This window comes from Choloepus didactylus, chromosome 8, assembly GCF_015220235.1.
Source record: "Choloepus didactylus isolate mChoDid1 chromosome 8, mChoDid1.pri, whole genome shotgun sequence".
Classification (NCBI taxonomy): domain Eukaryota; kingdom Metazoa; phylum Chordata; class Mammalia; order Pilosa; family Megalonychidae; genus Choloepus; species Choloepus didactylus.
The window spans coordinates 97,985,080-97,998,023 of record NC_051314.1 but is presented as its reverse complement, the minus strand read 5'-3'; the positions used below and the strand labels follow the sequence as shown (position 1 = coordinate 97,998,023).

The 12,944-nt window shown below is 37.1% G+C and overlaps 1 protein-coding gene across 1 annotated transcript in view; it reads right to left on the bottom strand.

The window, feature by feature from the left end:
- The window catches only part of LOC119542850 (sucrase-isomaltase, intestinal-like), a 180,421-nt gene that overhangs the window by 110,626 nt on the left and 56,851 nt on the right, over positions 1–12,944 (bottom strand). The window contains exons 3-4 of the mRNA XM_037847477.1: positions 12,075–12,177; positions 11,717–11,865 (exon numbers count right to left, since the gene is read on the bottom strand). Of these exons, the coding sequence (XP_037703405.1) occupies positions 11,717–11,865; positions 12,075–12,177 (252 nt within the window). The remainder of the gene's footprint in view (positions 1–11,716; positions 11,866–12,074; positions 12,178–12,944) is intronic.

The window sequence follows — 12,944 nt, the reverse complement described above, 5'->3', positions numbered from 1 at the left end:
TCTGGAGATAGGCATGTGATATATACAGCCAAGGCATACAGAGAGCAGCATTGGTGAAAATGTCTATTTATATATGGAAAGACATCTGTTATGGAAGTCATCGAACCTCTAAATTTAAGTGGCAATTATTAACTATTTCATACACTGAAACAAAAGAACATTAATTGTGGACCCAAGATTTGCTATTTATTGCATAGTTAGTGGAAAATACTGAACCATTTTAGCTTCTGAGTTCAGATACAGGGTTTGGAAAAAAAAATCTATTTACTCTCTGATCCCTAAGCTTGTATAATTTGCAGTGAGAATTCCTATAAACAAAACAAAATTATCTCAATGCATTTAGTTCCTTGGTTCAGATAAAAATAATTTGAATAGCAAGGGTTATGTGTAGGCATATTTGTAAATATGCAAAGGAGGAAGAAGGGGAAGTATTGATCTGTATTCAGATTTATTCTGCAACCTATGTATAGTGAGAATACTGCAACAATATCCTCATCTGTAAAATTTATTACACGGCAACTGTTTGGTGATATCAAATAAGATGACTATAAATATCTGAAAATTAAATACTATTCTGAAACTTTAAAAAAAGTAATAGAGGGGCATATAGGGAAAAAATACACCTATTGCAAACTAATTACAGTTAGTAGTATTTTAACGTTCTTTCAACAACAAATGTACTATACCAATACTATTAGTCAGCAATGGAGGGGGGGGGAGTTAGGGGTACGGGAGGATTGGAGTTTCCTTTTTTGTGTCTGTATTTCTTTTCTGGAGTAATGAAAATGTTCTAAAAATTGAAAAAAAAATTGAATTGTGGTGATGGATGCACAGCTGTATGATGGTACTGGGGGCAATTGATTGTTTGATTGTACACTTTGGATCTTTGGATAATTGTATGGTATGTGAACATCAATAAATAAAAATTTTTTAAATTAAAAAAAATTTAGCTTCAACAAGGCACTATAGGGAAGTTGCTTTCTAAAAAGAAAGTAAGCAACTCTGAGTTCTAATCTCATTTCTAATATTAATTGGTGCTGATAAGTTTCTTCAGATTTCTGGGACTTGTTTTTATAAAATGACAGGGCTGAATGGGATGAACCTAGTTTGTTTTTTCTAGTCCCCCAATCCAAATGTATAGGGCCCCTGACATGTGTTGCCAAGCAATTGCAAAAAGCCATCATATCCAGAATTTTAGTTAGAACCCAGGGCAGATGTCAAGTTGGCTGCTTTTGTGCCCATGTACTGTGACTCGACCTTCTCTTCTGTGAAGGTGGTGACTTGCCCAGGCTCTTAAGATTAACTATTCCAGCAGTTCACTAACTCCAGCCTTTTTCTCCTTTCTCTTGTGTCATCACATTTTTCCTCTTCTAGGAATTTTTTATCTCATCCTACAAACCTGTTGTTAATTCTTCTCATCTTAAGAAAAATTTATCTTCCCTCTCTTCACCTAAGTTCACACTCTATTTCTCTCTTCCTTAAAATCAAATTTCTCAAAACTTCCAGTCAATGGAGACAGTGTTGTAAGATGCTCTGGGATTCCATTCCCCCACAGAATTTTTAACCAACAAGCAAAAACTGGCAAAACCGGAGGGGCGGGGCAAGATGGCGGAGTGGTAAGGAGCAGAATTTCATCTCTCCCCTAGAGCAGCTGGCAATTACCTAAGAACTATATGAAACAGTGTCGGGGTCTCCAGTAACCAGTCACACATTGGACGCAAGTTTGGAATTGGAGGAAAAGCTGAGATCCCAGTGAACACTGTAAATTCCCCAGACCAGGGGTCTGGCGCCCCTCCCCACCCAGACCTCACAGACTGTCTTGCTGCCGGCTCCCTGAAGGGGGGGGGGAGGAACCAAAAAACAGCAATCTGCTGAGGGCAAGAAGGGAAGCTCAACCCAGCCTCAACTGCAGAATTAATTAACAAATTAATTAACTAATTTTGGGAGCTGGGGTGCTAAAGAAGGGCTGGGCTCCGAGAAGTGGGGGCACGTAAAAGCGGGCACCCATTCCCAGACTCCAAAAAAGCCATTTTTTTTTCCCCCTACATTTTGTCCCTTCTGGCTTCTCACTGATCCCTTATCTTCTTGCATTTCAATAGCCCCTGGCAGGGGTGGAACTGAAGCTATTGGAGAGTAATTATCAGACAATAGCCCAAAGCATATCTTTAAATGCTCTATTCTGACATTGACAAAACTTCCAGGCTGGGGAAAGACTTTTAAAAGAGACTCTTTTTTTTTTCTTTTTTCTTTTTCTTGTATTTCTTTTCTATTTTTTTTTTTTTAATCTAAAAGTAATATATGTGGTTATTTTCTATCGGAAAGCCCAGGTTTGGGACTAGGCTGGGCTTGGGGGGAGACAGAGTACCCACAGTGTCTTTGAGTTCTGTATTCACTACTGAAGGCCTCCACCTCCGTCTTTAATTGGCAACTCAGGCTGACCAAGGAATCTACCTGGAGAGGCCCCAAAGAGGAGAGGGGAGAAGGGAATAGTGCCCCTGAGAGACAACTGGAGTTCTGAGGATTGGGAGAGTGGAGGGAGGTCCAGCTCCACTGGCAGTCCTCCTTCTGGGAACTCAGACCCCAGGGGCTGGAATTCAGATTCTGGCTTCAGTCAGCCACGCCCCCAACAGGATCAGAGTCACCAGGAAAACTAAAGTCTACATACCTCCTTACACTGGTCAGGGAGCTGTGGGCTGGCAAGCACCACCTGCTGGACAGGAGAGAAAAAGCACCAATTCTAAAGGCCTCATAGGAGGGTCTCACTCTCAGGAAAACTCCACACCCTCCCAATGAGACCTGGGCCTCACTAGACTGGGAAAATCTGACTAGGGTTGACCATACCTGAGGAGACCCACTCACAAAAAGGTTACATAGAGGCAGAGCAAGAAACAGAAAAAACAAGAGAGGAAAAATTCTGATCAACTAAATAGAACCTAAGTTAGAGGTCTAGAATTAGTTGAACTGAATAACAGAGGCCAGAGAACAAAGCCAACCAACAAGAAAACCAATAGGTAAAAGATAGAAAACAAGCTCCAAAATAAACTAATCAAGAAAATCTGATGCCTAGACAACTTAAGATAACAAGCCATACCAGGAAACATGAAAACATGGACCAGCCAAAGGAGCAAATTAATAGCTCAGCTGAGACACAGGAGTGGAGGCAACTAATGCTAAATAAATTCGATGAAATGAAGGAAGATATAGCAAAGGGCTGAAGGATATAAAGAAGACACTGGCTGACCATAAAGAAGAATTCATAAACTTAAAAAAACAAATGACAGAACTCATGGGAATGAAGGCCACAATGGAAGAGATGAAAAACACAATGGAGGGACACAACAGTAGATATGAACAGGCAGAAGAAAGGATCAGTGAACTGGAAGACAGGTCATTCGAATTCATACACACAAAAGAACAGACGGTGAAAAAATTGGAAAAATATGAGCAGGGTCTTAGGGAGCTGAGTGACAACATGAAACACACAAATATACGTGTTATGGGTATCCCAGAAGGAGAAGAGAGGGGAAAAGGTGCAGAAAGAGTAATAGAAGACATATTCACTGAAAATTTCCCAACTCTTATAAAAGACAGAAAATTAGAGATTCAGGAAGTACAACGTACCCCAAATAGAATAGATCCCAATAGACCTACTTCAAGACACTTACTGGTCAGATTGTCCAATGGCAAAGACAAAGCGAGGATTCTGAAATCAGCAAGAGAAAAGCGATCCATCACATACAAGGGAAAGTTGATAAGACTATGTACAGATTTCTCTGCAGAAACCATGGAGGCAAGAAGACAGTGACATGATATATTTAAGTTACTGAAAGAGAAAAACTGCCAACCAAGAATTCTATATCCAGCAAAACTTTCCTTCAAAAATGAGGGAGCGATTAAAACATTTTCAGACAAACAGACACTGAGAGAGTTTGTGAATAAGAGACCGGCACTATAAGAAATACTAAAGGGAGTGCTACAGGCTGATAGGAAAAGACAGGAGAGAGAGAGAGCTGGAGAAGAGTACATAAATGAAGATTACCAGAAAAGGTAAAAGGAGAGGAAAAAATAAGATATGACATATAAATTCAAAAAAAACAAAAACAAAATGGTAGTAGAAAGTACTGCCCTTACAGTAATAACACTAAATGTAAATGGATTAAACTCCCCAATAAAAAGACACAGACTGGCAGAATGGATTAAAAAACAGGACCCATCTACATGCTGTCTACAAGAAACTCACTTTAGACACAAGGACAAACATAGACTGAAAGTGAAAGGTTGGAAAAAGATATTTCATGCAAACAACAACCAGAAAAAAGCGGGAGTAGCTATATTAATATCAGACAAGTTAGACTTCAAAACCGAAACAATTAAAAGAGACAAAGAAGGACACTATATATTAATAAAAGGGTCAATTCATCAAGAAAGCATAACAATCACAAATATTTATGCACCAAGCCAGAATGCCCCAAAATTCATGAGGCAAACACTGCAATCACTGAAAGGAGAAATAGATACCTCTACAATAATAGTTGGAGACTTCAATACACCACTCTCATCAATGGATAGAACATCTAGACAGAGGATCACTAAAGAAACAGAGATGTTGAATTGTATGATAAATGAACTAGACTTGACAGACATTTATAGAACACTACATCCAACAACAGCAGGATACACTTTTTTCTCAAGTGCTCCTGGAACATTCTCTAGGATAGACCACATGTTCAGTCACAAAGCAAGTCTCAACAAATTTAAAAATATTGATGTTATACAAAACACTTTCTCAGACCACAATGGAATGAATTTGGAAATAAATAAAAGGCAGAAGGTCATAAAATTCACAAACATATGTAGGCTAAACAACACCCTCTTAGAAAACCAGTGGGTAAAGGAAGAAATTACAAGAGAAATTAGTAAATACCTCAAGGCAAATGACAATGGAAACACAACTTATCAAAACTTATTGGATGCAGCAAAGGTGGTGCTGAGAGGGAAATTTATTGCCCTAAATGCCTATAGTAAAAGAGAAGAGAGAGCAAAAATTGAAGAGTTAACTGCTCACCTAGAGGAATTAGAGAAAGAACAGCAAACTAACCCCAAAGCAAGCAGAAGGGAAGAAATAACAAAGATTAGAGCAGAAATAAATGCAATTGAGAACAGGAAAACAATAGAGAGAATCAACAAAACCAGAAGTTGGTTCTTTGAGAAAATCAATAAACTCGATGGACCACTGGCTAGGCTAACAAAAAAAAGAGAGAGCAGATGCAAATAAATGCAATCAGAAATGGGAAAGGAAATATAACTACCGACCCTGCAGAAATTAAGGAGATAATGAGAAGATACTATGAGCAACTATATGCTAATAAACTAGACAACTTAGATGAAATGGACAACTTCCTAGAAAAGCATAAACAACCAACAATAACTCAAGAAGAAATAGATGACCTCAACAAACCAATCACAAGTAAAGAGATTGAGTCAGTCATCAAAAACCTCCCAAAAAGGAAAAGCCCAGGACCAGATGGTTTCACATGTGAAATGTGTACACTCAGAATTGAATCTCAGAACATAGCCTAACATGGACATAATAATTGTAATAGTCCCTAGATTGTAAGCTCTTACAGCAGTTAACTCTATCCCTGAATTGTAATGCCTATCTCTAAACTTTGAGATGCTGATCCCCTAGCGTATAACCTGATTGTTCTCTGGAACAATGCATATCTCTGAGACACCTGAAACTCAGAGCTAGAACTCGGCAGATATGAATGTCAGTATTAGTGCACAGAGCCACTGTCAAAAAAAAAAAAAGCTGAAAAAGAGCTCAGACTTCAATTAGTGATATGAATGAAGCAGGTCTGGTTAAGAGCAGCGCAAGCCAGGCCAAAGGGTAAAGGTTGAAACTGATTGTGTTTTACAACTTCAACTTCCATATGAGACCAAGGGAATAGATATCTATTTGGTACAGGATCTAAATTTTCTAAATGGTACAACTCTACAGTCGATTTGTTCAAACACCACAATTGCATGGAACTTTGAATAGGAAGTGAGATACGGTGGGTTAGTATAGGCTGGAGTGAAATAGTGACACATCCCAGAGTAATTTGGGCAGATAATAAAAAATATATTTACAGCCTCCCCCTCCCCAGCCCCGAGGATCTGGGGGAAGGTGAGGATGTGTTGGACATCCTCACCTGGACTGGTGTTGATGTTGTCACAAACATTGGGACTGGCAGTTTGATGTGCTGAGCCCTCGAGCATGGGACTTGCCCTTATGAAGCTCATTACCACAAAGGAGACTCTAAACTTGCATGTAATGGTGCCTAAGAGTCTCCCCCTGAGTACCTCTTTGTTGCTCAGATGTGGCCCTCTCTCTCTCTCTAACTGAGCCATCTCGGCAGGTGAACTTGCTGCCCTCCCCACTACGTGGGACCCGACTCCCAGGGGTGTAAATCTCCCTGGTAATGCAGAATATGACTCCCGGGGATGAATGTGGACCCGGCATCGTGGGACTGAGAGTATCTTCTTGACCAAAAGGGGGATGCAAAATGAGACGAAATAGTTTCAGTGGCTGAGAGATTTCAAATGGAGTCGAGAGGTCACTCTGGTGGACATTCTTATGCACTATATAGATAACACCTCTTAGGTTTTAATGTATTGGAATAGCTTGAAGTAAATACCTGAAACTATCAAACTCCAACCCAGCAGTCTGGACTTCTGAAGACAATTATATAATAATGTAGATTACATGGGGTGACAGTGTGGTTGTGAAGACCTTGTGGATCACACTCTCTTTATCTAGTGTATGGATGAGTAGAAAAATGGGGATAAAAACTAAAGGACAAATGGGGTGGGGTGGGGGGATGATTTGGGTGTTCTTTTTTCACTTTTATTTTTTATTCTTGTTCTGGTTCTTTCTGATGTAAGGAAAATGTTCAGAGATAGATTGTGGTGATGAACGCATAACTATGTTATAATACTGTGGACAGTGGATTGTATACCATGGATGATTGTATGGTGTGTGAATTTATTTTAATAAAACTGAATTTAATTAAAAAAAAAGAAACAAAAACTGTCAAAACCACCTTCTTCAGAGCTCCAGAAAACAGATAAAGAGTTTCAATTAACTGAATGAGCCCCAAATCAAGAAACACAACTTAAAAGCAGTAGGAAAAGCTTGTAGCACTTTTGCTACTCCTTCCACATACTCAGCTCTGCACACAGTGAAGCCAAACTGCATTCTCACTGTGGATCCCTAGCTCTGATCTGGAGGGAGCAAAGTAACTGCTATGTGCATATGGAGGTGCCTGTATGTTGGTGTCAATCTAATGGCTGGCTGCCTGAATGACTGAACCAGTGTACTCTCTGCTTTCCTTCCTAGTACTTCCCTTACAGGCAGAAGATGCTTACTAACAGCTAAAGCAGTGTAAGAAACAATCAAAATGAAGCAGGCTGGGGCGAGGGATTCAAGGCTTGAAGACTTAAAATAGAGCACCCTAGAAGCTTGGAATTATAAAGGCATTAGAGGGGGAATTCTGAGGTATTCCTGAGGCCACAAGCAAATGCCCGGCACAAGACTCATACTCAGAAAAGACAGAGAGAATCCTGTGCTTTCACTTCAGGTTGATCTTTTTAGCAGAAGAACTAAACTCCGAAGGAGCGTACCAGCCAACACAGAGCCAATTTACAAAGACTGTGGAAGGTGTTTATCTTATGGTTTGTTTGTTTGTTGTCAGTAACTGGCACTTAAGGAAATCTCTGTCATATCACTGGCTGGATACAAAATTGAGGAACAGACAACTCAGGGACAAAATGCCCTAGTTAACACAATAAAGTATTAAAAGGTACAGTATGCAAAAAAAGACTGCAGGACAAAGAAATAGGAAATTATGGCCCATCCAAAGGAAAAACATAAAAATGCAGACACCATCAGTAAAGAAGACAAGACTTTGGACATACCAAAGACTTTTTTTTTTTTTAAATAATCTCCAATATTCACAAAGAGCTAAAGAAAAACACAAAGAAAGGACAATAGGATATGAGGAAAATGGTAAATGAACAAAATGAGAATCTCAAAGATAATGAAATTATTAAAAGTAACCAAATATAAACACTGGAGTTGAAAACAACAATAACTGAAGTGAAAAAAATCCTGAAGGGTTTCAACAGCAGATTGGATCCTGCAGAATCAAGAATCAGTGAGCTCAAAGACAAGACAATTGAAATTATTCTGGCTAAAGAACAGAAAGAAAAAATGACAAAGAAAAGTGAATAGAGCCTAAGAGACTGGTGGCACACCATCAAGCAAACCAATAGATACAAATTATGGGAGTCTCAGAAGAAATGGGCAAAAGGAATATTCAAAGAAATAATGGCAGAAAACTACTCAAACTTAACAAAAGACATAAATATACACATTCAAGAATCCCAATGAAGCCCAAACGGGAAAAACTCAAAGAGAACCAGGCCCAGACACATTATAATCAAACTATCAAATGCCAAAGACAAAGAGAAAATTCTGAAAAGTGAAAGAGAAAAGTAACAGGTCACATAAAAGGGAGCACCAATATGAATAAATATCGATTTATCATGAGAAACCACAGTGGCAAGAAAGCAGTTGGATAAAATATTTACAATGCTGAAAGAAAACAACTTCCAGCCAAGAATTTTATATCTTATGAGACTGTCTTTCAAAAATGAGGGAAAGAACAAGATATTCCCAGTTAAACAAAAGATGGGGGGGGGTTCATCACCACTAGACTTGTTTCACAAACCATGTTAAAGGGACTTCTTCATATTTAAAGAAAAGTACACCATATGTTAGATCGAAGTGTCATAAAGCAATTAAGATCTCCAGTAAAGGTAACTATATGGATAATTATAAATTGCAAGAATCATTACATTGTATTTTTGGTATGTAACCCCACTTTTTAACTCTTACCATTTCTAAAATGCAAATGCATAAAACGTAATGATAAACCCATGGTTTTGAACAGACAGTGTATAATGATATAATTTGTAACAAGTACAACAAAAAGGTGGGGGGTCAGAGGGGTATAGGAATAGTGTATACATATGCTATTGAAGTTAAAATGGTATCAAATCAAATATGGTTGTTATAGATTTAGAATGTTAAATTTAAGCCCCATCGTAAACACAAAGAAATTATCTGAAAAAATACATACAGAAATAAATGAGAAGGGACTCAAAATGACACACAACAAAAAATGAAATAAATATGAAAGTAGGCAATAAAGAAGGAATTGAGGGACAAAAAATATTTAAGACTTTCAAAAATCAAACAGCAAAATGGAAGAAGAAAGTTCTGCATTATCAGCAGTTACTTTAAATGTAAAGTAACAAACTCTCCAGTGAAAAGGCAGAGATTGTCAATGGACAAAAATGCATAACCCAACTGTATGCTGCTTACAAGAGACTTGCCTTTAATTTAAAGAAACAAGTATGTTGACAGTGAAAGGATGGAAAAAATATACCATGCAAATAGTAACCAAAAAAAGACCTGGGGTAGCTATACTGATATCAGATAAAGTAGATTTTAAGTAAAAACTGCTACAAGGGACAAAGAACAACACACTATATACTGATAAAGAGGTCAATTCAATAAGAAGACATAACATTTTGGTAGATCATCAGATCTCCCCCAAAATATGAAGAAAATATTGACATATTGGAAGGGAGACAGCTCTCCATTAAAAGTCAGATATTTTAATAAACCAGTTTCAATAATAGATGAAATATCCGTACAAAAGATCAATAAGGAGAAATAAGATTTGAATAATACTCTAAGCCAACTAGACCTGACATATATAGACACATTTCACCTGCAAGCAGCAGAATACACATTCTTCCGTAATGCACATGTATCATTCTTCAGGATAGACCATACATTACATCATAAAACAAATCTCATAGATATAAAAATATTGGTATCATACAATGTACCTTCTCCAAAAAAAACACAATGGAATGAAGTGAGAAATCAGTAACAACAGAGTGAAAACTGGAAAATTCACAAATATGTGGAAATTAAGCAACATACTATTAAACAACCAATGGGTCAAAGAAGAAATCACAAGGGAAATTAAGAAATATCTTGAGGTGAAAAAAATGAAAACACAACATACCAAAACTTATGGATGCAGCAAAGGCAGTGCTGAAAGGGGTATTTATAGTTCTAAATCCTTATATTAGAAAAGAAGATCTCAAATCAGAGACCTAACCTCTAATTTGACCAAATCAGAGAATCTTAAAAAAGAAGAGCAAACTAAACCTACAGTAAGTAGAAGGAAGGAAATAACAAAGATTAGAGTGGAGATAAATGAAATAGAGAATAAAAAAATGGAATTGAGGCAACCAAAAGCAGGTTCTTTTTTATTTTTTTTACCTTTTTTTTTAAAAAAATTCAGTTTTATTGAGATATACTCACATACCATGTAATCATCCATGTGTACAATCAACTGTTCACAGCCAAATTAGGTTCTTTGAAAGGATAAACAAAACTGACAAACCTTTAGCAAAACTGACAACAAAAAGAGAAAGGATCCAAATAACTAAAATCAGAAATGAATGGCATAAGAGGAGGAGTATAATAAGAATTAGGAAAAACTGTATTTCAATAAATTAGATAACGAATTGAAATGAATAAATTCCTAGAAACAAACAATTTACCTACATTTAATCAGGAAGAAACAGAATATCTCAACAGACCAATTACAGGTAAAGAGATTAATTCAGTAATCAAAAACCTCCCAACAATGGAACAAGTGGGATGGCAAGACCTCTCCTTCTATATAGATTTTCATCTCAGAATTCTCCACATGATGAGAAAAGTAGTCCAAGAGGTTAGAGAGATGAAACAAGGCCTCTTAAGGCCAGGTCTTAGTAGTCAAATGTCATTTCCCTTGCATTGTATTGGCCAAAACAAGTCGCAGGACCAGCCTAGATGAAGGGGTAGGGAAATAGATTCTACCTTTTGATGGGAGAAGCATTTGTGGCTGCTGTTAATCCATCACAGTTATTAAGTCAATATAGCCCTTGGAATAAAGAAGGCTAAGTGGTCTATATAAACACTGAAAGCTGGAGAACTGATTTTATTAGAACTAGTAGCTGATCATTTGATTACTGAACTAAAGATATATTTATTTTCCATATAGGCATAATGACATTGTAATTCAAGGCCATATAGTGAAAGGAATTGGATGGTCATGATTTATGTGTGAGTGTTCCCTTCATTATAGCACCAAATAAGTATAAGACTTTGAAATCTAAATTTGGCACTTTGTGTTCTTCTGCATAATGACAGTTTAGCCTAAGTTAATTAAAATAAGTATTACAATGGATTATAATGTGGTTTTGATTATCACAACGCACAAAAATAGCATCATTGATTAATAGTAGTAACAGTGAAAATAATCATAATTGATATTTGTTGAACACCTACTAAGTACAATTAATTAAATTATTATTTTGAAAGGGAACCCAGGATTTCAAAACTGAAAAACAGCCATCCTTCCAACTCAATTCTTTTGCATACACAATTTACTAGTAGGCTAACTGAAGAATTTTCCAATCTTCCAGATAACTTTAAGTCAAACTACATATTCTAGCTTTGCTAATTCCATAACCCATAACTTCTCCAGACACGTGACGTTTCCAAAGACAAAACGAAGAGAATTTTAATGTAAGCAGTACTTACAATATTGTTCCTGTGGTCTTTCTTATTATTCTGAAATAAAGGGATGTATTATTTAAAAATTCAATCTCATAGTCAGGGTCAACAGGTGCATTTGGGGGAGAATCAATGTTGAGTGGAACTTCAAATCGCTTATTATTAGGATCATAAATCTAAAATAAATTAAAAGAGTAAAGATTGTATTAATTAGAAAAACAAAATAGTCTATTTCTAATGTTACCAATAAGTGAAATGGGAAAATTGTAGTTACCTCCAGAACACGATATTATAGGAGATTTAATAAAATAATATTATGATATTTAAAACCTTTCAGAAATAAACACTGTGTTCATGAAAAATACAGACCATCAATTATACCTACCCTAAATCGGAGGCGATTCTTGGTTTGATACTCTATGTCCATTCCAATTGGGGAAATGTCATTTCCAAACAGGCTTATAGAGTCATGTTTGTTTAATATTAACCTATAAGATAAACCAATTTTATTAGCCCAAATGAAACTTTATTCTCACAAATTAATGGAATTCCTTGGGTAAAAAGAATGTTGACTACTAGGTAGACAAAACAATTTAATCTGGAAAAGGAAAATTAAGAAAAAGAGCATAAACAGTGAGGGATAGATGTGAATCACTGTAATGGCAATAGAGAAAATCAACCGAGTTCTTTGCCAGTACATCTCTAGGAAGGGAAAACCTCCAACAATCAAAATAACAATTAGTGGTTATCTAACATAACTGATATTGATACAATGTTCCCCTTAGTAGAGTGGTTTTGCTCCAGTCATGTTCATTTAGGATGGGCTGTTTCAGACTTCTGAAAACTAGGCGCATAAGTAATCAGTGGGTAGTCATGGGCATCACTGAAACTTCAGGTACATCCACTCTCCTCCCACTTCTGCCTTCTTCCTCATTCTGCTCAACTGAGAACTTACCACACACTTCTCAGCTACTAGAATCTCCAGTTCTTCACTACTACTACCACCATTACCACCATCACCTATCCCACGAAGCCTTCCAATGTCAGGTTCAGGAAGAGAGGGCCCTTCTCTGCTCTACTGTCATTCAGGTAAATTCTTGGTAAAATAAATATGCTGGAAGCAACCCCGACTGTGAAGTCACTGACATTTGGAGTCTTAGTGAATTTCCCAGTGTCCTTCTGCTTCTCAGGCAATTCCTCATTCCACAGAATCTCTGGCCCCAGTCAGAATTTAATTTGGTTACAATTTAATTTA